Source organism: Myotis myotis, unplaced genomic scaffold (genome assembly GCF_014108235.1).
Source record: "Myotis myotis isolate mMyoMyo1 unplaced genomic scaffold, mMyoMyo1.p scaffold_m19_p_6, whole genome shotgun sequence".
Taxonomy (NCBI): Eukaryota; Metazoa; Chordata; class Mammalia; order Chiroptera; family Vespertilionidae; genus Myotis; species Myotis myotis.
Window position 1 is genome coordinate 18,707,549 of NW_023416368.1, and position 23,253 is coordinate 18,730,801.

Consider the following 23,253-nt stretch of genomic DNA (forward strand, 5'->3'; position numbering starts at 1 on the left):
TGCCAAGCGTTGGACCAGTGTGTGACAGAACCCAGAACTGAACCCAGGAACCTGGCTCCACAGGCTGTGTTTCTAAATGTGATAGCCCTTCGCAAACTCTAAATTGCAATATAATTTTCTTTTTTAAAATAAAGGGAAACACTGAAAGTCCATTTTTGCTCAACTGATCTGAGAACCATGTCATCAAGGCTCCCATTATTTGTGCTATTTCATAAAATTTCACAATTAAAATTTATGAATTACAGAATGGGAGAAGAGAGGCACCTGGGCTTATCTAGTCAAGAACTCTCTTTGTAACACACAAAAGGTCACTCAGGTCCCTCTTGAACCCCCTCCCACACCTACCCTGACCCTTTGCAGTGTTCACTACCTGGCCCAAGATAGCATTGAGGCGCTCCGATTCACAGTCCACCACCACCAGCCGCTCCTTTTTCTTCTCCAGGTCCTGAAAGAGCATCCGATATCCCTCTTCCGTTGTTGTCAAAATGTTGACTGCTGTCACCTGCCAGTTCTTCTCAGCAGCTGTGTCCAGGACTTTCTGTAGGACGGACAAACCTGGAGGTCGGGTGAGTAAGACAGAAAAGTGGCAATCAGGATACTCAGGCATTTAGTACCTGCTTATCAAATGTGCCAGCCTGCTATCTAAACAGCATCTAATAACTGTCAATTACATTCATGAAGGTTCAGTATATGTCAGTACCTAATACTTTGTCTTTCACATAGTAAGTATTCAATGTGTACTGAATTCAACTACTGCCTTCTAATTTGTAACTAAATGATAGAAGAGCCCATTACTCAATGCTGCTATGTTTCATCTTTGAGACATAGATGGTGTATTAGTTTTCTACTGATGCTATAACAAATTACCACAAACTTGATGCTTAAAGCGACACACATTTATCAATTTATACTACTCGAGGTCTGATGTTTGAAATATATCTTCCTGGACTAAAATCAAGGTGTCAAGGGGGCTGTGTTGCTTCCTAGAGATTCTAGGAGAGAAAATTTTCTTGGCTTTTCAGCAACTAGAGAATGCCTGCATTTCTTGGCTTATGGCCCCTTCTGTCTTCCAAACCAGCAGTGACTGGTCAAGTCTTTTTCACATCACACTCTGACTCTGCCTTTTCTGCCTCCAACTTCCACATTTAAGGACCCTTGTGATTACATTGGGCCCAGACAAATAATCCAGGTTGATTAGCAAACTTAATCCCATCTGTAACCTTAATACTTTTGCCATTTAATAAAACATATTCTGAGGTTCCAGGAATTAGGACACGGCATCTTTGGGAGTGTGGTGAAGGTTGTTATTCTATCTATGTCAGATGGTATTTCTCTCTTGCATTATTAATCAATCTTTGCACATATATTATTTCTGTCTCCCAGTAATACTGCTCATCCCTCCCACAGTGACCATTAGGGTGCCTGGCCTCAGGCATCATTTTTAGATTAACAGTGTTATGCCTTCCTATCTTTGTTTCTTTTTTTAGTACAAGTTGTTTGGTATGGTACTAAAAGTTTACTATGTGTCTGGCATTGTTTTTCCCGCTTTCCTGCCTCCAATTCATTTAAACCTATGAGGTAGTTACCATTATCATCCCTGTTTCACAAATGTGGAAATTGAGGCTCAGAAAAATTTAGTTATTTGACCAAGGTCACACAGTTAGCAAATGGCAGAGCTCAGAGCTCAGAGTTCTGAGGCAGGGAAAGCCCGTGTAAGAGTGTGGGTGCTTCTGCTGACCCCAGAAATGACCCTCTGTAATTGAAATTAAATTTTTCTGGCTTTGTCACTTCCATGATTCAAGTTTCATCACGTTGAAAAGCTGTACTGAAATAGCCCTTGTGCAGATGATCCTCACAATGGCTGGTGTCTGAGAAGGAAAATCATTAAACTAAGGAGAGGGAAGAAAAATCTAAGAAAATAGGGTGCTTCTGGTTCTCATCTGAATAATGACTGCCTAACTCTTCTTGAAAAACCATTTTAAAAGCCACTCTCCTGCTCAAATGTCTTCTAAGACTCCCTATAGGCAACCTCCTATAAAACCTCCCTTTGGCTCAGGAAAAGAACTCCTCTGTCTCAGTTTCCAGATTTTGTATGATCCATTTTTTATTTATACCAATATTAACTAAGTTTTTATAGGACTATCGAGTATACAAGGGGAAGGTAAGACATTACAATATACAGAAGTTAGAAAGAAGAGCAGAGTTCCCACTTAAGGATCAGGAACTAGAGAAAGTGGTGTTTGAGCAGGCTATAAAAGAGAGGAAGGATTGCATATGTATATTTGAGAAGGGAAGTGCATTCCAGAAAATGGGAACAGCATGAGTAAAGAAGCAGAGAAGAAAACAGCATAGCAAACATTAGGAGAATGTGATGTAAAATTCAAAATTTAGGTGGAGACAGTTAGCAAGGCCTGGGAGGGTGGATGATGATGATTATGGTGACGACCATAGCAGCTAATTTATATGGAGGACTTTGAACATCACTTATGTTCCAGACACCGACAAGCACTGTGTAGTCATTTTCTCATTCAATCCCCACAACTTTATGAGGTATAGAATGGTTTTATCTTCATTATAGAGGTGAAGAAATGAAGGCATAGATAATTTTATTCCCATTACATGAATGGTTAAACTGAGGCAGAGTGCTTGCCCAAAGTCAAACAGCTGGAGAGAAGAGAACATAGAATTCAATCCAGGTCTGTCTGACTCCAGTGTTTATGCTCCTAACAACCTTGCTGTGAGCCATAAGCCATTCAGTTGAGGTCCTTGGACTTTAAGTGTGGACTCAGGAGCCATGGAAGCTGGTGAGCTGTAGAGAGACACGGTGCTTAAAGGGGATTACTCTCTCAAAGGATGTGTTTCCACACTATGAGTTAGAGATTAGCCACCGAAAAATCAGTCCATGGAAATAAAACATTTCTGAATTATTTTCCCATGCTTCTCAAGGAGGCAAAAAGGCATCACTTTTCTTCCTGCTGGTAGTTTTCTCTCCAGCTTTCAACAGTCTGCCTCTCCTAGTCCCTGGCTTACCCCGGTCAGCATCATAAATGTAGACAAATTTCTGCCACTTGTAATGGTCGATAATACTGATGAGAGCATCCTGCAGCTCGGGCCGCAGCTGAAGGACAAACTGGTTGGATGTGTCAACAGGAAAGCTTGGCGTAATAAAGCAGACATGGAGGGCCCCGCAGAAGGAGGTCAGCATGTTGACGGTCCTCCGTTCATAAAATCCAAAGATGGCATAGACTCCTTTGGAGAACTGGGAACAGACTGGAAGAGAAGAGAAAGATTAATGGATGGAAGATGTTGCAAACAAGCTGTCAGGTGACTTTAAAACAAACCTATTCACTAGTCCATTCATACAACCGGTCACCTAGCCATCCATCATCTAGCCATCCCCCTGTTCAACCAAACAATCCATCTATTCATCCTTTCAACCCATCAGTCTATCTAACTGTGCACCCAAACACCTATCCATCTAATTCAATGTTTATTAAGTGCCAGTTCCATGCCAGATGTTGTCATGGATATTAGTTATAAATGTATACAAAGTATTTTCATGTGTTCTCTCATTTTATGTCTTCAACAACCTTCTTGAGATAGGAAAGGGATGACTGGTTCATCTTTTAAAGAGGAAAACCAGAGCTCAGAAACTTAATGCACACCTAAGACATGTGATATCTTGACCTCAATCCAGTGATTTTTCCATGACACTGCCCATCACTTTAAGGCAAAGCATAAAAAGATTCTACAGGAAGAAAGAGGTCTGACAGCTTGCTGTTGATTCATGTTTAAGATTTTCCCAGTCTACCATTGGCTTTTGGTGTACATTTCTCTGCTGATACTCATTTTGTACTTGTACGTCCTGCTAGCTGATTTTTCAGGCCCCCTGTGTAACAGCCATAGTAATAGTTTATCTGTGTGTGTGAACATCCCCACAGGAGCCATCCTGTAAGATCTCAGTGCAGTTACCAATTCTGGTTTGTATTGGTGACAGTGCTAGTTAGAATGCAATACAAAAAAAGAGGTCATAAGGCCAAATTCCAGGTCAGTGGGCGACTGAGCTTTATTTATCTTTTTTGAAAATAGAAGTTGAATTTATTAAAATACAAATTTTTCATAATTAATAAGCTCACTAGAAAATAAACACTTCAAGCAAATGATACACATTCAAAGAATGTGGAGCTAAAACTGGAGTTGAGAGCCACGAAGAATAAACATGAAAGGCAAGGTTGACCAATAGAAAAATGCCACTATCAATTAAGAGATTGAGAAACTCTGCCTTGGGTTGTTGGTAAAGTTGAAGAGCTGATTCTGAGATGTCTATAATAAGTTAGGCCCTTCCAGGGAACTAATATTACAGACTCATTTTTTAGCCAAGTATATCTTTGTTCTGATTTTTTATATCTTCTTTTTAAATTAAATTTATTGAGTTACATTGGTTAATATCATTATATACGTGTCACATGTACAACATTATAATTTGACAGCTGTGTATTGTGTGCTCCCCACCGGAAGTCTAGTTTCCTTCCATTACCATATATTTGACCCCTTTACCCACTTTGCCTTCCATCACCCTCTTTCCCCTCTGATAACCATCATTCTGTTGATAACCCTCTGATAACCATCAAACTTTTTTATAATATATGGTATTGGGTGAAGGTTCATAGACTTTACTCAGTCAGGTGACCACCCCCAATGCCATCCTCTATAACTAAAAATTACCTTCCCATTATGAATGGTGAAGCAGATGAGTCTTTCTCATCAAAGATTAATTATTCTAATTAATCTTTAGAGTAATTTTTAAAAATTTTCACATATATTAGCTTATTGAGTCCTCATCATGACCCCCATGACTTTGTTATTATTGTTTTTTTAAAGATGAAAAGTTAATGTTCTTAGATCCTTTGCTCTCTTAACACATCACCTGCTTGTATATTTACCACATTGCTTTGGAAATGAGCCTCAAATATTGCTCTGTAAGAATTTTCCAAATATGTTCCATGAAACCTTAGTTCCACAGATGCACTTTTATAACAACAACAAAAGGGTATCTTTTGTCAAATAAATTTTAGAAATGATACACACCTTATCCTCATCTTGGAGGTTCATACCACACTAACTACTTAACCCAAATTTTGTCAAATATATTTTCCCTAGCACCCTTTGTTGGTGAATACTTTTAACTTGTTTTTAAAGGACTTTTAGGTCATGCTGTACTAAAGAATGCAATTAATCACTGGCACCCAGTTATCTCCTGTGAGTCTCAGTTCAGAGTCAGTCCCTAGAGATAATGGCCTTGATATTTATCTCTTAAAGATTGCAACTGAACAACACAAGTCATCTGTCCGACCTCCACTGAAACCAGCTTGCCACCTACTGGACACCTGGCAGGTGGTCATTAACATTTGCTTGCATACTTTCAGTCCTGGGCATTTACTACCTATGAAGGTGCCTAGCCCATGTACTGACCACTGTTTGAGACAAGAACCTCATGGAATGCCTGCTCTTGACCCACTCCACAGCCCTCCTGGTAGCTGAAGGTGGTCCTCGTGGACTCTAGCTTTATGGCATTTTGTTCTCATCAGTGAAATCCATTCTCCATCCAGAAGCCGTAGGGATCTTTGTAATTAAACAAAACAAAACACATTGCTTCCCTTCCTTATACAAAACCTCTCAAAAGTTTTGAGGTTTTCCATTTTACACAGAAAAACTCCCCAAGCATGTGAAGCATGTGTCCATGACTCAGAGCCTGAATGACCTGCCTTCTGACCCCTCCTATCTCACAGCACACCTTAATCCGTGCTCTAGCCACCCTGGCCTTCATTCTGCTCCTCAGGGCTCTGAGCTCCTTCTGCCCCGGAGACTACAATAATGTTGCCACCCTCTACCTGCCATGCTCTTTCCTTATCTCTTTGCAAGCCTCACTCCTTTTCAGCAGCTGTATCTCAGCTCAAATCTCACTTCCTGGAACAGGCCTTCCTTTATCATCTCTCCTAAATGGTGACTCTCCCCTCCCTTCAACCCTACCCCCCAGTGGGTATCACATCACCCTGTCTTATTTCTCATATTTTAATTATTATTTTAAATCATTTTCTTTACTTGTATATACCTTGGCTGCTTGGGTCAATGCTAATTTCCCCAAAGCCAGGATAATGCCTGGGGCATGGTAGGTGCTTAATATATATTTGTTGAATGAATGAATGCTGAGTGCTTGATGAGAGGGTCACATAACTCATAATAGGGAATAAGGAGGAGCTGGACCCCAAACAGAGGACTGTTGGGTCACCTTGGACCTCCTACTCTTCTGAGGAAGCTGTTTACCCTTCAACATTTATACTATTTTCTCTTTCACCCTAATAAGGACACACTGTCTGCTCATAGGCACTATCATTAAATGTCAATTATAATTGCCAGAATCAAGATTTCCATAAATATGGATTTCTCTACCAGCAAGCATCCATCGTATATCATTCTGCCCATGTTAAATATAGATTTGTCAAAAAGCACAATCCATCTTACTGGGTGAAGTGAACATAGGGAGCACATAAACCCTGTTAAAATATTATAATATGGTCTCCACGGTATTTTAGGGTATCTTCTCCCCTTGCTACAATGAGATATTATCCTGTGGGTTAGAAATCGTATGTTCGAAATCTATTCCCTCATGTCATCTACTTGGTTTCACACCTTTAGTTGGGCCTCTGGGGGCTGGTACTTCTTGCGAGAACTTTAGAAGGAGAGGAAGAAAGGATGAGACAGGGTGGCAGAAATAGAAGGGAGTAGACATGGTAAAATCTTTGGCACACAGAGGCTAGGATTTTCTCCCTCAAATGATCTTTCTATTTTTTCTTTTTCTTTTTATAAATCCCTCTTCCCTTAAACTGTTCTGTATTCTCCCTCTAAGGCTAAATAGGTACATTTTTGCACCTCTCCCTAAAAGAGCATGGCTGAGAGTAGTCTGGCCTGGATTAACTTCAGTGGACTCTCATCCCCAGAATTGCTCAGTGTCTGACCTTCCTTTGACCTAAGCATGAGGAGAGAGAGAGAGAGAGAGAGAGAGAGAGAGAGAGAGAGAGAGAGAGAGAGAGAGAAAGACTCTCTGTAGGCCCAAGGCTTTGGGAGAATGCAGTCATTGATCAAATGTTGAAAATGTAATTGGTAGTTGCAAGTCATTTCTTCGAATCTGTCACAATAAATATTCAATGTGAGGAGATAGCAGGGTCTTGTAGAAAAAGTACTAGATTAGATGCCAGCAGGCCTGGAGGACGCTCTTTTTAGTTTCCTCACAACACAATACTTATGTGACTTCGAGCAAGTCTCTCACACTCCCTGGGCCTCAGTTTTCCCATACATAAAAAGATGGTTTGGACTCCATAATATTTAACGTCTCTTCAGGCTCCAACATTCTGGACTTTAGCCTAATTAATTGAAAAATGTTTACTGATTGACAGAAATTTAGTTATTTGCTGGTCAAACTTAGAGCAGCTTCTAGTGCTCATTTTCAAACCCAGAAATCAGAGAAAGACTAGTTCTTGGATCCGACTGTAACAGAAACCCAGCACTAAATCTAAGTGCATTCGAAGTCTTAAGTTTTATTTAAGATACAGTCTTTAATCCACTGTGTGAGTTAGTTACCTAGCAGGCAGTAGATGAGAGGCGGCATATCAGAAAGGGGGCTAGAGGTGGAGACTGTATTGTTAGCTACAACAAGCAGGAGGGAAGAAATGGGAGCGTTCAAAGGCTGCATCGGAACTCTGCACCGACTCTCACACTGATGCTGAGTCAGAGCAGACTAGCCTGAGCGTGGTACTCTCCATTTAAGATCGCAGTGTTGCATAGAATGCCTCTGAGGGTAATAATTAAGAGCCGACATTTGAGCACTTACACAGTGCCAGACACTGTGCCAAGAACATTTCCTCGCATGAACTCCTTTCATCGTATGAGGTAGGTTACAAATTGGGAAAGTGAGGCCCAAGAGTAGGGCAAGGCAAAGCCAAGATCTGAACTCCACAGTCTGACTACAGGCCTGAGCTCTTAGCCTCTGTGCTGTGCCACCCCTCTCCCTACACAGTGTTGGAAGGGAAAGTCTTGGCACAGCTTCGGTTTCTAGAAAATCTCATGGAACACACTGCCTTCCCCTAATGCCAGATAGAGAAGCGTTACTGTGGATACTAAAACAGAACGAAACTGAGTGGTGTGCTTGATGCAGCCCCTGGAAATCATGAAGGGCACATGTACCACATCTGTTCTTCTATTGGTCCATCCATCTACCCACCCATCCATTCATCCATCATGTGACATCCAACATCTACCACTCCTTAGGCAGTAAAGATGCAATGGTAGCCCATCGTGGCTCAGTGGTTGAGCATCCACCTATAAATCAGGAGATCACATTTCGATTCCACGTCAGGGCACATGCCAGGTTGTAGGCTCGATCCCCAGTTGGGGGCATGCAGGAGGCAGCTGATCAATTATCCTCTCTCATCTTTGATGTTTCTATCTTTCTCTTCCTCTCCCTTCCTCTCTGAAATCAATAAAAATATGTTTTAAAAATAAAAGATGCAATGGCAACCTAGGCAGTCCATGATCTCCAGGGCTGTCACCTTGACAGTGGGAGAGAGGGACAGCTAATCAGGCAACTACACTGCAGCGTAAATTCTGTGGGAGGGACGAGTACAGGGCTCAGGCGTAACCCCAGCATTTGGTAACTTCAGAGAAGGCCTCCAAGAGGGTGTGCCAGCTTTGACAGTAGAAGATGAGCAGGAATCAACCAGGAGAAGGGGGTAAGGGCAGTTCATGTGCATAAAGTATATTCCTGGTAGAAGAACGGTGACAGCAAAGACTGGCAGAGAGAGAAAAGACACAGCACATTCAGGGAATCCTGCCAGAGTGTCAGATGCCGAGGTCTCTGCCTACAAGAGATTCTGTAGCAGAATGTGTCCAAAAATCAGAGCAAGTCAAAAAATGAGGCCAGGAATTCCCTCCTGGGGAAGCAGGAGGGCAGGGGGATGAGTGAGGGCAGGAAAACCCCCACACTACACAGTGCCGGCTGTCCAATTCCATCCTTGGCTCACTTAAACCTCTTTGATAATCATTTCTAGTTAAGGCAGCATCCACTTAGTATCAATAAATCTCCCAGCCCTGGGCACTCGCCCTGACAGCTCTCCCCCAGGGAGGGAACTCCTGGAATTAGCAACTCCCTTTTTATTATCACTTCATTTAAGGTCTCTCACACAGACATTTCTCCCTGCTCCTGGCTCAGATCCTGGAAATGGCACCCTCGCTGTAAATAGTGGATAATGAGGTGACAGGATGGGTTCATTTTGGGGAGGGAGATAGAAAGTGTGGGGGTGGTTAGGAGGACTTTTAGACCCTTATCCCCCTCCCGGAACACTTTTATCCTTATTGGTGAGAACGACATTCTTGATCTGATTCTAATCTTGTGACATCAAAAGTGCTTTATTTCTGTCACTCAGAGGACAGTAAAAGTGCCTCTCCCCTTCATCCCACGACACTTTTTTGCATCTACGATCTAATACTGGCATACAATGAATAACATATGCAAGTTGTCCCCATCCCCTCTAAACAACATCACGGTCATGGTTATTTTGAATTCTCAGATGTGTCCAGGGCTTCCTTGCCATTGATTAGATAAAAACCTTATCAGTCATTTGTTAAATTCAACAAATATTAATTGGGCACTAGGAGCTAACATTGCCAGAAAATTGGGATACAGTGATGACATGAGACAGATGTGCTTTCTGCCGTCACAGAGTTGACACAAGTTCAGTACATTTTACGTCAAGGGAAAGAAAGGGGAATTTTGAGTGAGTAATAAGGGGGTCAACCATAGAATAACTGATCATAACTAGGATTACAGCCAGTGTTTGCTGAGCACTAGCAGCACAGGCCAGACACTGCCGGAAGCCGGTCCATCCTTGCTGCTTGACACAGTCGCTGCAGGAAAGAAACATCTGCACAGCATATGTTTCAAGGGACCTGGCGTACATAGCATACTGTTCTTAATATGTTTGCTCCCCTTAGCGCTGTGTGTTTTAACCAAGGTCACCTCTCCGAGAAAGGTTGTTTGCCCAGGTAGGAATTTTTCCCTGAAGTCAGGGAGGGGATGCCTCTCCTAGAAAGGTTGTTTCCCCAGGTAGGAATTTTTCCCTGAAGTCAGGGAGGGGATGAAACTCCTTAACTAAGTGCCAGGCGGGCAGTTAATCACTACAAACAATCATGCTTAAGCTACATAATCTTTACTCCCTGGAATGGAGATAAGAAACGCCCTAACCTTTGTAATAGAAATTGACAGGATTAAAATCAACTGGGATAAATACGGATGTAACAAGACAATAAACAGCAGAACTTTGCTGGAGATCCAGACCAGAACTTGGCTGGAGATCCTGGCTAGAGACCCTGGCTAGGCTGCTGATCAACTGAACGCTGTCTCTGTGTCATTCCTTCTTCGCCGACTCCATCCACACCTTTGGGGACCCCTGGGCCTGCTGGGGTTGGACTCCGGCAAGACACAACGCTAAGCCCCTCATGTCAATATGCAGGTAGAAGGACCAGTTTACCCAAGGCAATGAGGTGTGAGAGAGAGAGAGAGGAAGGGGCCTTTGACAAATTCCAGAAAGGCCACTGTGGCTGGAGGAGGGGTGTGGCATAGAGCCGGAGGTGGGTGGGGACCGGACCATCCAGGGCTTTGCCAGCACTGAAGAGGTTAAACCAGTATGTCATGTATCAAAGTTGCATTTCACTTGGCTTCGGACTCATCTCAGTTTTCCTGGGCCTTTTTTTCACCCTGGCCCTGGAGGCCCAAGTGGGACATGGCAGCAAAGGGAGACACAGAAGAGGAGCCATGTCTCCTGCTAAGATTTGTGCACTTATTATGAAACATGAGTATTAATTACCAGGCACTGAAAGCCAACAAGATGTGACACTGTATATGAGGCTGTGAATTAGATGAAGGCTGGGCTCGCTGGTCCTTGAATTAGACCCATCTTGTGGGCTGACACATGAAACCAGGAGCCAGGGAAGGACAAACAGACCGATAGACCCTAAGTTCTACTGCAAAACTCTTCAAATGCCTGCTATGGTTCTCGAAAAGTGAATTCAAAGAAGAAAATCTGGGGCCTTCTGGACTGTATTTCCCTATCTACACAGTGGAGTTTATGCTAAATCAATGTTTTTCAAACCTTTTTTTTTTTTTGGTTGGTGTGTTTGAACCTCTAATAAAACTTTTACACTCATTGGGGATGTGTAGTTCTACAGATGGGGACTTTCTCTTTCTTCTCTCCATCTTCTACCTAACCACTCACCCATCCATCTAACACATGCTAACTGAGCATGTAGTATGTGCTGGGCAGCAGGTGGCACCAGGGGCTATAACACTGGATAACAAGACAAATCCCTTTTGCCTTGGAGCTTAGGTTCTAGAGAGGGGAGAGAGATGATATACAAACTAACAAAAACATATTGGATATTGAAAGTATTACAAAGAAAATAGCATACAATGACTTTTTCAGACAAGATGGTCAGGTAGACCATCTCTGTGGCATTAACATTTGAGCTGAGAAATGAACCATAAGAAGCAGCTGGCTTGGCAAAGGGCCAGGGAAACAGTTTCAGGCAGACAAAATGAAAGTACAAATGCTCTTAACCAGGCACAGGAAAAGATTGATGAGCTTGATAAACAGTAAGAAGGCCAGTGTGGACATAGTATAGGGGAAAGAAGAACAGTAAGGATGAAGGTGAAAAAAAATCACATAACTTTCTGAGTATACAGGGCACTTCATGGGTATCTTGGGTACCCTTGGAGCTCTAGAACATCATCATCTTGGTCTGTGAGGGTCAGTACAAGCTGAACTTACCAGACCTTTTGTATCTAACAATCAGTGGTTTAAGTCAATAGAGGAGAAACACAGTGGAGGGTAAGGTTGTCAAAAATGGGAAGGGAAACATCTGACTTATGTGTAATGGGACTGCCAACATGGGCAGTCAGTGCATTCACTGGGTTCTAGCGTAGATGCTGCTGCCCCTCAGATGTTTCTAAGCTTGCTGTAGGCACTGGGCCCTCACTCATGCTCTTGCTTCAGCCTGCACAGGCCTCTTGCCTTTTCCTATCCAAATCCTTTCCACTTGTTAAAGGTTCAGCTCAAATGCCACTTCTTCCATGAAGCTCTCATCCCTCCCCATCTCCAGCTGTAGTCTCACAGTCTCTATTCTTCTTCTAGATGCCCATGGAAGTGTGTGCCCCATCCATTTTTATCTAGCACTCATGCTTTATTAATGTGGGTTCTTTGGTTGCAAGAACAGAGATCAAAGAGGCTAACATAAGACAAAAAGAAGTTTGTTAGAAAGATACGAAGGATGAGAGAGAGAGAGAGAGAGAGAGAGAGAGAGAGAGAGAGAGAGAGAGAGAGAAGGAACTTAGAGAAGACAGGATTGCAGTAGCTCTGAGAATCTAGATGTCAGGATTTCACCAACAGTCTCTTCAGAGTGTCACCATTGCTCCAGCCATTTTTTATTACCTGCTCCATATAGCTTGAGACTGGCCTTGCTCAGGGTATGATTTGGTTCACCCCTTGTTCAAGGGAAGACAGAGCAAACTATCTTCCTAAGATTAGATAATGTCTTCCTGAGATGGCAGCCAAATAAAATGCAATACAATAAAAGTGCTATGAACAGGGAGGGATGGATACTGAGCACATCAAACTAACAAATGTCTCCTACATTTCTCTTTGCTAGTATTTTATAACATAAGTCAAAGTATAGACCATGTTGGAAGTTCCATAAATGTCACATACATCTGAACACTTTCAGTAAGGAGCTATATATAATCCAGTCATTGTTGCAATGGATTAGACACCATGGCAGAGTGGTGAATAAGACAGATGATACTTTTGCACTAAAAAAGCTTATATTCTTTTTTACAATCCCTAGAGGGTATTGCACAATGACTACACAGTATTTTTGGTACAGGTAAATAATTTAGCTAATATTAATCAATTGATACTATTCTTGACAATTGACCTCATCTTGCTTCCAAGCTTTTTCTTGAGTTGGATGGACTCATTATTTTTTTTAAATTATCAAGTGAATTTTAGTCTATTTATATCTTTTCACCCACAATGGAGGTGTGTAAGCTTCCTTGAAGGTAAAGGCCCTCCGACTCTATCATTTTTTCTTGGTATGTGCAATGTGCAGAACTCTGTACAGAGCTGGATAGGAAATAAGCATAAATGCTTGGTGATGTTACTTGTTTCACAGTCTTCTAAATTAGGCTGACCATCTAGCAACTATGAGTTTGGGATTATACAGTATCCCCACCCGGCCATTGTGTTTTGACCCACTGAAGCCTGCCACTCCCTGCTATGTGAGACCATCAGAGAATGAGAGCTGTGCTCTTAGGCTGGCATCTGAAACCCAGACAACCTTAAAGACTGCAACACCCAGCCTCCGTAGCCAGTGCTCCCTAGGCAAAAAGGTTTAAATCCCATTAAATAACTCAAACCTTATGAGGTTGAATGGATTAAAACAAGGACATTTTCACCTTGCATAGCAAACTGCTTATCACTATGTACCCATGCAGTGTTGTGGGAAGAAGATATTTCCGATAGTGACACACATGTATATATGTGTGTGCTCTTCTCCTTGACCTACCACTTAATACAGGAACAATCATAGGATCACAGATTGTTAGTGCTAAGAAGGTACCCAATATTGAGGGCCTATTGGTCTAGAAAAAAGACTTGTAATGAGTGTCTGACCAACTCCACTTTAAAGTCTATTTCATTTACATGTGCTTGGAATATAGCAAAACCTGGTGTTCAGGATATCACTAGCCTCCTACCTCACATGATGTTAACATACTGGAGACTTCCTACTACCTAGCTATTTTTGGGTGGCTGGCACTATTGGGAGAAATACTATTATTTTTATTATTATTATTATGTCACCATTTGAATGTTTACTATGTGACAAACCTAGTTCTAGGCACTTCACATGCATTTTATCATTTACTCCTTACAACAACTAATTTTTTTAAAAATATATTTTATTGATTTTTTACAGAGAGGAAGGGAGAGAGATAGAGAGTTAGAAACATCGATGAGAGAAACATTGATCAGCTGCCTCCTGCACATCTCCCACTGGGGATGTGCCCGCAACCCAGGTACATGCCCTTGACCAGAATCGAACCTGGGACCTTTCGGTCCGCAGGCCGACGATCTATCCACCGAGCCAAACCAGTTCCGGCACAACAACCAATTTTTTTCTTCTATTTCATGCAAGAGGAAGCTGAAATTCAGGGGGATTAATCAATCTTCCATGAGTTATTCATGTAGTAAGTGACAGAGCTGGGGGATGAATTCAGGTCTGTCTTATTCCCTAGTCTATGTTTGAACTATTCTGTTCTCTCCCCTGAAAGTCTATCAGCACAAACCTGAGCTTTTGTTCCCTGGATAATAATGCCAGCCAACACTGAGACTTCCTGTGCCAGGTCCTACGCTAAGTGCTTTACACAAAATCCTTGTTCACTAACTTAATTGTATGGAGTAGGGATATCATCCCTATTTTACAGAGAGAAAATTGAGGCTACTTAACTTGACCAAGGTCACATAGCCATTAAGTAGAAGATTCAGAGCCAAAACACAGGCATTCTAACTTCAGAGCCAGTACCAGGTGTCTGAAGGTGTCTCTATGCCAGGTATCTGCAGACGTTTTCTGCAAAAGGCCAAATAGTAAATATCTTGGGCTTTGTGGACCATATGGTCTCTGTCGCATCTATTCAATATTGCTTTTTTAGCAGAAAAGCAGCCAAAGACAACATGTAAACCAATGAGTGTGAAACTTGAATTATAGCGTAAAACCTTATTTATAGAGTAAACAGGCATTGGGGTTGGATTTTGCCTGTGGGCTGTAGTTTGCAACTCCTACTCTATGCTACTCTGCTATGGGATGGCAAGTAGCCTCAAATAGTGACATTTTGGGTGAGGTAATAACTCATAGTGTACTCTATGGTTTTCAAATCCGTCGCATCCATTTTCTCTTGTGAATACCCAGGAAAGTAGGTAGGACAGGAATGATGACCATTGGGCCCATGGATGAATGAAGAACCAAGGATCATGCAGCTGGGAAATGCTAGAGACAAGTGTGAGCCCCTGTCTTCCTTTTTCACATCCTGTGGTTTTTCTGTGGCAATTCTGATTTTTGAATCACACTCTGGTGGGGGGGGGGGGGGCAGAGGAAAGGAACCCTGAGAGAGTCAAAGTCAGTGGGTAATGACCCAATTCGACTGCTCACTGGCTTCTGTACAAGAGCCTGTTGGACCTTGAAGTTCACAGACAGACTCCAACTGAAGCCTGATACACGGACACAATACGGCAAGTAGATGGGTGCTTCTGAATTCCAGGCCTCCTCTCCTATGCGCTGGCCTGCTTCCTACTGGAGGAGGCCATAACACTGCCTCACAGCTAAAGGCTACTCTGCTGTGATGGCAAAAATAAAACTATTTTGTTTCTTATTTGCCATTCTTTCCTTACGAAATCATGCATATAAATGGATTTTCCTAAGCAGAACAGCAAGCCTACAGTGCATGGTGGACCCATCAGCTTGATTGGCACTTGTCAATCAAGGCAAAGTTTTACCAAGATCTACAGATGACAGCCTGAGGGTACCCTAAATCAGTGAAATTATTTTTTTCCTGCTAGGTATGTCCATTGATGAGGTGAGAGGACAAAAATGAAGGATGAAGGGTATGGAAATAAAGGAGTTCCAGATTTCAAAACCAAATGACACCACCAGAAACCAAATCCTACTTCCTCTGATATTTGAATTCACTCCTGACCTCTGCTCTTCGCTGATTTCCTGAGCTGAACACAAACCAAATGCAGAGGTGGATACAAAAGAAAAGCTGAATTTTTTTTCTTGCTTGCTCTTCTAATCCATGGTCTCAGTAAGGCGTGCTGTGAATATCTCATTTAAAACAGATGCACAACCAGTAGTCTTGCTATGAACATGTAAAAAATCTTGCTTTTTCAACAGGGATGTGAAGAGCAGTCACAAGGCTATCCATAAGGCCACAGTGTAAGGCTGCAAGCTCTGCCCCCCTGCCTATCTCTTCTAGTAGACTCTGAGGCCATGCCTCTTCCAGCATTGGTTTCACACTGGTTTTTGTTTTTACCTGTCAGGACTGTCCAGACTTTCTTGCCTTGGGGCTCTTGCACTTGCTGATTTCCCCTAGAAAGCTCTTCCAACCCTCTTTGAATGGTTGAAGCACATTCTTCAGGTCTCAGCTTTAGTATTCTCTCTTACAGGCTTTCTGTAAAATATATATCCTGTCCCTTTAATATCCTTTGCAGTACCTTGCTTATTTTCATCATAGCTTATCTCTGTCTTTAATTATTCTGTTTAATTTTTAAAATTTACTTGTGTAAGTTTCCCCCAATAAGGCAGGGATCATGACTATTTTCTCTTCCAGCATAGTCTTAGTATCTAGCACAGTGCCTGGCACACCGGAGGCACCAAAACGAATGAACGAATGAATGAATTACCATAGAAGCTGTTTGTTCTTTATAGGACCTTAGCCAAGTTACTTCCCTTCTTTGGAGTTCATTTCCTCATTTGTAAAGTAAGTGAGATTCAATTAGCTCTAACACTCTTATGCCTCTGAAAGTACGTATTTTCTTATCATTTTACAGATGGGAGAGTTAAGGCAGGAAAGCATGCTGTTCAGCCCAGGGACAGGCGCTCTAGTCCCCTAGACAGTTTCCACCAACTGAGAGTCTTTAGCAAAAACCCAGCTGCCTTCTCTATAGAGACTCTCCCTGCCACCCTGCTGGTATTTAGTTTCCTTGTACCAAAATGATATTTAGTTCTCTGTGTACCACAATTTCATTCCCTTTTCAAGAGTTCTCAAAACATAGGATAAAATAGCTCCTGCTAGGAAATGGTACAGGCTCCTTGAATTCCAAATGAAATTCTGAGAACAAAAGCATTTCTCACTATGCTGGGTGTTCTCTTTGTATGTCCCTGATAAAATAAAGAGTTCCAGGAGTGGGTGGGGGTGGAGGTTGGGGGGAAGGCTGATATTTAAACTAATTCTGGGGAAAACAGTGAGGAAGGAGGGAGTCGGAGGCACAAGCACAAATATAATGTGGATCTGGTAAGAGCATTTGAGGAAGGTTGAACATGAAGATAATGTATAGTTCTCTTGCTTTGGCATAATGCACCCACAGAACTCTATGTGAGAGAGCCATCACTGGTTCCAGTTCACCTCTCCAGGCTCATTTTCTAACAGTCCATTACACACCAGAGGTCCCAACTACACTGCTATATGCAGCAAACTGTTTCCTTCCAGGTTTCCATGGTTATGCACATATTCCTCAGAAATGTCCCTCCAGCCCTAGAAAACTTGTACACATCCTTCAAGACCCCAATCAGATATTGACTTGAGTGGACAGCCTTCCAACCCTTCCTCCTCTGAGCTCCTAATATACTTTCTTTCTTATACTTATCTTGATACTCTATGAATTAACATTTTCATGTCTGTCTTCTTCATCAGGCTGAGTTTCTTTAGGGCAGAGCTGGGTCTAATTTGTTTTGAAGTCTTACAGCCTAACCTTGATCTTATAGTAGATGCTCAATAAGTGTTGAATAAATTTTGGGTTGCTCATCTGTGAATTAAGGGCAATAATACTTGCCTTACCTGCTATGAGGTTATCTAAGTCCTAACTTCATTATAATGTGTAATATACATGTAAGCCATCATTTTATTCAAATTGCACAACCCAAGTAGCAGGTTGACTGGACAGAATATTATTATTCCCTTATCCAGATGAGCTTGCAAAGGTTAAGAAGCTTTCTTTGAACAGCACAGCTATGAAATGTCAAACTAGAAGAAGGAAATCATGTTGTTTGACTTTTGGTAGGGTTTTCCCCCATCAGATCACAAATGTCTTCCAAAAATTGGCTGTTAAGTTTGGCCATGTTGACTGATTAACTAAAAAAAACATGTATATAAGTCCTTCTGGAGATGTCACAAATGCATCTACTACTCCCATTTTCCATAACCACCACCACTCTGGCCTAGGGTTCTGTTACTGCTCAAAATGCATACTTATTGCACTTCGTCACTTTCCTTAACCTTTGCCTCCACCTTGTCCACTTTCTCTTTTCCCACACTCATGAATCCTTCACTTGTTCTTTTGAAAATGGAAATCAGATCCTGTCATGACACCATCTCCCTGAGCCCCTCAGAGCTTTCTTATTGTGCTTTGAATAATGTCCACATTTTTTTGCATGACCTCTAGGGGTCCGCGTAGTCTGAGGCCTGATGACCTGAACAACTTCATCCATCATTTCCCTTTCCCTTGACCACTGCTTCATCTCCTCCAACATCCCAAGGCCTTCCCCCATGCTGTCCCTCCATCTAGAACTTGTCTCCCACTTTCACTTGGTTGGCTTCTTCCCAACCTTCAATGACCACCCTAATTAGGCCATCCACTCTTCTCTGTCTCATCTTCAGATTCAGTTTGTTTCCTTCACAGCACTTTACTCAATTGCAATTACAGTAGAAGCCCTCTTATCTTATCTGATGCAACAGGGACTGCAATTAGATTACTTGAAAAAGATGGTTAAAATGGAGAATCACCAAAAAATGACTCATAACAGGTATTTTAGCTTAAAAACACCTAAGTGCACATGTATTTATCCATCTTTTGATGTAGTGGGGACTTGAAGACATTTATAAAATAAATGTAAGTACAGATTTTTTTTTGTTTTTCTCCAATCTTTTAGTGTTGTCTCACCTACACCTAATATTACAATATTTTTAGTGCTGCATCTTTGAACCTTTCAAAAGTTATTTAACTTAGTTTCCAAAGAAATAAAACAACTTTTTTGTACTCATATTTCACTAGTTTATATAATTTTTAGTTGCATTGCCCAAATATAATAAAACACAGACATTTAAATAGGGTTAGAAACAAACAGAATTGACTCCTAGTATGCCTCCAACAAAGTTGATGTGAGCAGAAATATATGGGCTGACCAGGAGCTTTCATCTCATCCAAGGTGTCAATTGGGGTGTTTACAGAGAGAATGGAGAATGCAGGTCAATCCAAAGAGATGATTGAGTAGAAATTGGTTAGGAGAGATTTAGTTGCATCTGATTGTTGGCTTGTTGGTTATCTGTCCCGCTGTTAGGTTGTAAGTTTGTGAGGGTTGAGCCTCTTTCTCTTTAACTTGGAATGCTTACCCAGTGCATAGCACAGTTCTGGGCATCGAGAGGTCCAATTAGTGCCAAAATTTGAATAAACAAGTGAGTAGACCATTTCTCTCCTTAAACAAAGACGTCTGTCTCTTCATCTGTAAGAGGATAGGCATGGACTGTGTAAGCATGGTCATTTCCAGATCCAGATTCTGTTACTACTAACTGTGTATTTCTTTTTTTTTAAAATATATTTTATTGACTTTTTTACAGAGAGGAAGGGAGAGAGACAGAGAGTTAGAAACATTGATGAGAGAGAAACATCGATCAGCCGCCTCCTGCACATCTCCCACTGGGGATATGCCCGCAACCCAGGTACATGCCCCTGACCAGAATCAAACCTGGGACCTTTCAGTCCGCAGGCCGATGCTCCATCCACTGAGCCAAACCGGTTTCGGCAACTGTGTATTTCTATATTCCAAGTTCTACTAACTTTTTCCATAGGTTCTACAATCACTTAAACCATTACATATTGTCCTTTCTCATGCCCACACATAGAACAACCATTACCGTGGCCACACCACTACCTCCCTCCCTCCTGAGGCCATTTGTTGGTTTAGGATGACCACTCCCCAGTGCTTCCTCCAAGAGAGGTAAGGAGATGGCAAGGACAGTTAAAGGCCGTGGTGCTAGAACTGTGGAATCTCTGCTAGACTGTTTTTGGAGTGCTGTGCAGGCCTAGGGCTGCTTTGAGTATGAGTAGGAGGAGCTTCTACTTTGAAGATCTGAGTTGGAAACCTGCCTTATTCGAGACATTGGGCAAAACTCTTCCCCAACTCCCATTGCTGTGTATTGGTCTTTTCTGGTCTCCATAGAGCTGAGATCCAGAGAGCCAAGATTAGGTGAGAGAGATTTCATGGGTCCTCTACCTCATAGGAGCCCAGCGTGTGGTATGGTACAACAGCTAATTTTAAAATTTTTATATTTATTTTTTTAAAATACATTTTTATTGATTTCAGAGAGGAAGGGAGAGGGAGAAATAGAAACATCAGTGATGAGAGAGAATCATTGATCGGCTGCCTCCTACATGCCCCACCCCTGGGGATGGAGACTGCAGCCAAGGCATGTGCCCTCCTGGTTCATAGGTTGATGCTCAACCACTGAGCAACACCAGCCAAGCAGGCTTTTTTCCCCCTTCAATTTACCCCTTTGCATATTTCCTTCTCATATGTAAGGAAAATTGAGGATTTGGGGTTCCTGGTTACCAGCATAATAACAGTGGCAACAAATGATGATGATGATGATGATGATGATTTCTAGTGTTACTAATAGCTAATAGCTTTTTGCATATAGTGAGCACTTTGATGCCAGGAACAAGACTACACATGCTACAGAGATTTAACTTTTTAGAGCCCCACAGGATACACACTAGTATTGTTATTGTTGTTGTTATTATTATTATTTTTATAAATAAGGACTGAGGCACAGATAAGTGGAAGTCACAGAACCAATAATGGCAGACAAGAATTCAAACTTATATCTATCTGACACAATGTGAGTTCTTACCACTATACTAAATTAACTGAGAATGTACCTAACACCATGGCATTCATTGAATAATTAACATATTGATTTATTATGTCATATGTGATACAGTATGGAGAAATAAGAATAAAGGCCCCTGACTGTAAGAGGAACATTATAATATGAGAAGGGAGACAGACTCAAAAAATGATAATAAAAACTGTACAAGAGAGCCCAGCTGATGTGGCTCAGTGGTAGAGCATTGATCTAGGAACCAAGAGGTTACAGTTTGATTCCAGGGCAGGGCACATGCCTGGGTTTTGGGCTTGATCTCCAGAAGGGGGTGTTCAGGGGGCAGGTGATCAATGATACTTCTCTCTCTCTTCGGTGTTTCTATCTCTCTATCCCTCTCCCTTCCTCTCTCTCTGAAAATCAATAAAAAGATATTAAAAAACTGTACAAGAGAAAGTGAAATAAATCCTTCAGTAGAAGGATAGCATGTCCTATACCTTAGGAGGGAGATCAGGGTAGACTTCCAAGATAAGGGTCTTAAAGAACAACCACATTTTCAAAAGTCCAAGGCAGGAATCCTAATACAATGCAAGTACTTTGTCCTCCCTTTATCCATGCAAAATTTCACCTTCATCCATATCCTAATATTTTTTCCCATGGAACCCAGGTGCAGCTTCAGAATCCTCCTCAACTCAGTCACCAGCACATATCAGCTACAGCTGTCCTATGAGCTTAAAAGCATTTATATGCTTGGTCTCAGGGAAACAAGAAAGGAAAAGCCTTAGTCTCCTCATTTTTATCAACTTCTATAATGTCGGTGATCACAGACATTTCCCACCTGCCTCTCCTTGCTTCAATGCTGAGGCAGTTTAAAGTGTTTTCAAACTTCTCACCTCACTAGCTGTCAACTGGGCTGCAAGCTGTGAAGGCCCCACATCAGTACACGATGCTGTGAATGTGTCCTGAGATGCCTTGTGGGATCAGGAAGTGCATGTACAATGTGGACGCCCAGGAGGACTGTACTCCAGCTATACTCAAAGAACGGAGGGAGGTGGAGGGGGAAAGAGAGGCAAGGAAGTGCATTTCTGATCTCAAAAGAACCCAAGTCTCCAGAGCAAAAGCAGAAAGAACATGGGAAACCGCTAGGGCCCACCGGCCTGTGAGTCAACTACCCTTGGGGTCCAGTGCACAGGCCCACCCCTGCCAGGCTTTCTGCTAGAACCTGACAAGTTTCTTCCTGTCCCTGGGCCTCACGGTCCGCATTGGTAAAACATAAGATTTGGCTGAAGTTCCCTGCAGTCCCAACATTCTCTAATAATTCTCAGTGGCAGAGTGATGAATAGGAGAGAGAGCAACGCTGGGCTGTGGAGCAGGCAGGATCCTATCCCAGGAGCTGACTAATGGCTCTTGTGCTCTTGCTACTGAATGTGACAATACCTGTAGGAGTGCACCCTGCAATGTAGACCCTTACTGCACAAATGAGAAAGTAAAAAACAAAAATAATAATTTGGTCTATTGCAGTGATGGCGAACCTTTGAGCTCGGCTTGTCAGCATTTTGAAAAACCCTAACTTAACTCTGGTGCCGTGTCACATATAGAAATTTTTTTGATATTTGCAACCATAGTAAAACAAATATTTATATTTTTTATATTTATTTTATATATTTAAATGCCATTTAACAAAGAAAAATCAACCAAAAAAATGAGTTCGCATGTCACCTCTGACACGCGTGTCATAGGTTCGCCATCACTGGTCTATTGTATGGACAGGAATACCAAACAACACAAAACCAAAAAAGCAAAACCATGATTCAAAAGTAGACAAAGATGCTGGCTGTGCAAGGATCTTGGGAGAGGCAAATGCAGATGAATATGTAACTACACGTAATTTTTTAAGTTGTCTGATATCCAACAGAGGCTGGTTAGCCTCAGATGTTAACCAGAAGAGCCTGGTAATGTTCACAGCATTTACTAAACACTTGCATCGCTGAACACATGAAGTAATCGCTTTATTTCCCACAGCAATTGCATGAAGAAGGTCCTACCTAGGCTCTCTTTTTACAGAGGAAGATATCAAGGTTCAAGATCACACAGACATGGCAGCTCTGGGGAGTCATAACCAGGTCAGTCTGAACATCAGCGTCACGCTTGCCGCCATCGTGCCTTCAGAAAAGCAAACAGACAAACTGGCTTCCTCTTTACACCGACTCTCCTGTGATGAGGAGAATTTCATGACAGCCTTTTTCCACTCGTTCCAATCCTTCAAGATCCCACTCAAATGCCACCGCTTCTGTGAGAGCCTTAGTCAGAATCAATCTAACCTTCTTTGGGCTCCCGAAGCTCTTAGCTTTTACTTCCATTAGCGCACTTAGCACTTCCTGCCTGGTGTTGGAGTTAATTGAGTCTGATTCTCCCTCCACTCTACACCCAAAGCAAGTTGTTTAGACTTTCATTATGGCACTTAGCATCTTTCATTAATGCTAGCCATGCCTAGATTT

The 23,253-nt window shown here is 42.0% G+C and overlaps 1 protein-coding gene across 3 annotated transcripts in view; it reads right to left on the reverse strand.

Moving 5' to 3' along the window:
* The window catches only part of GRIA1 (glutamate ionotropic receptor AMPA type subunit 1), a 274,009-nt gene that overhangs the window by 124,923 nt on the left and 125,833 nt on the right, over positions 1-23,253 (reverse strand). For all 3 annotated transcript variants that reach the window (XM_036312933.1, XM_036312934.1, XM_036312935.1), the window contains exons 3-4: positions 3,031-3,270; positions 371-555 (exon numbers count right to left, since the gene is read on the reverse strand). In XM_036312933.1, coding sequence (XP_036168826.1) covers positions 371-555; positions 3,031-3,270 — 425 coding nt within the window. The remainder of the gene's footprint in view (positions 1-370; positions 556-3,030; positions 3,271-23,253) is intronic.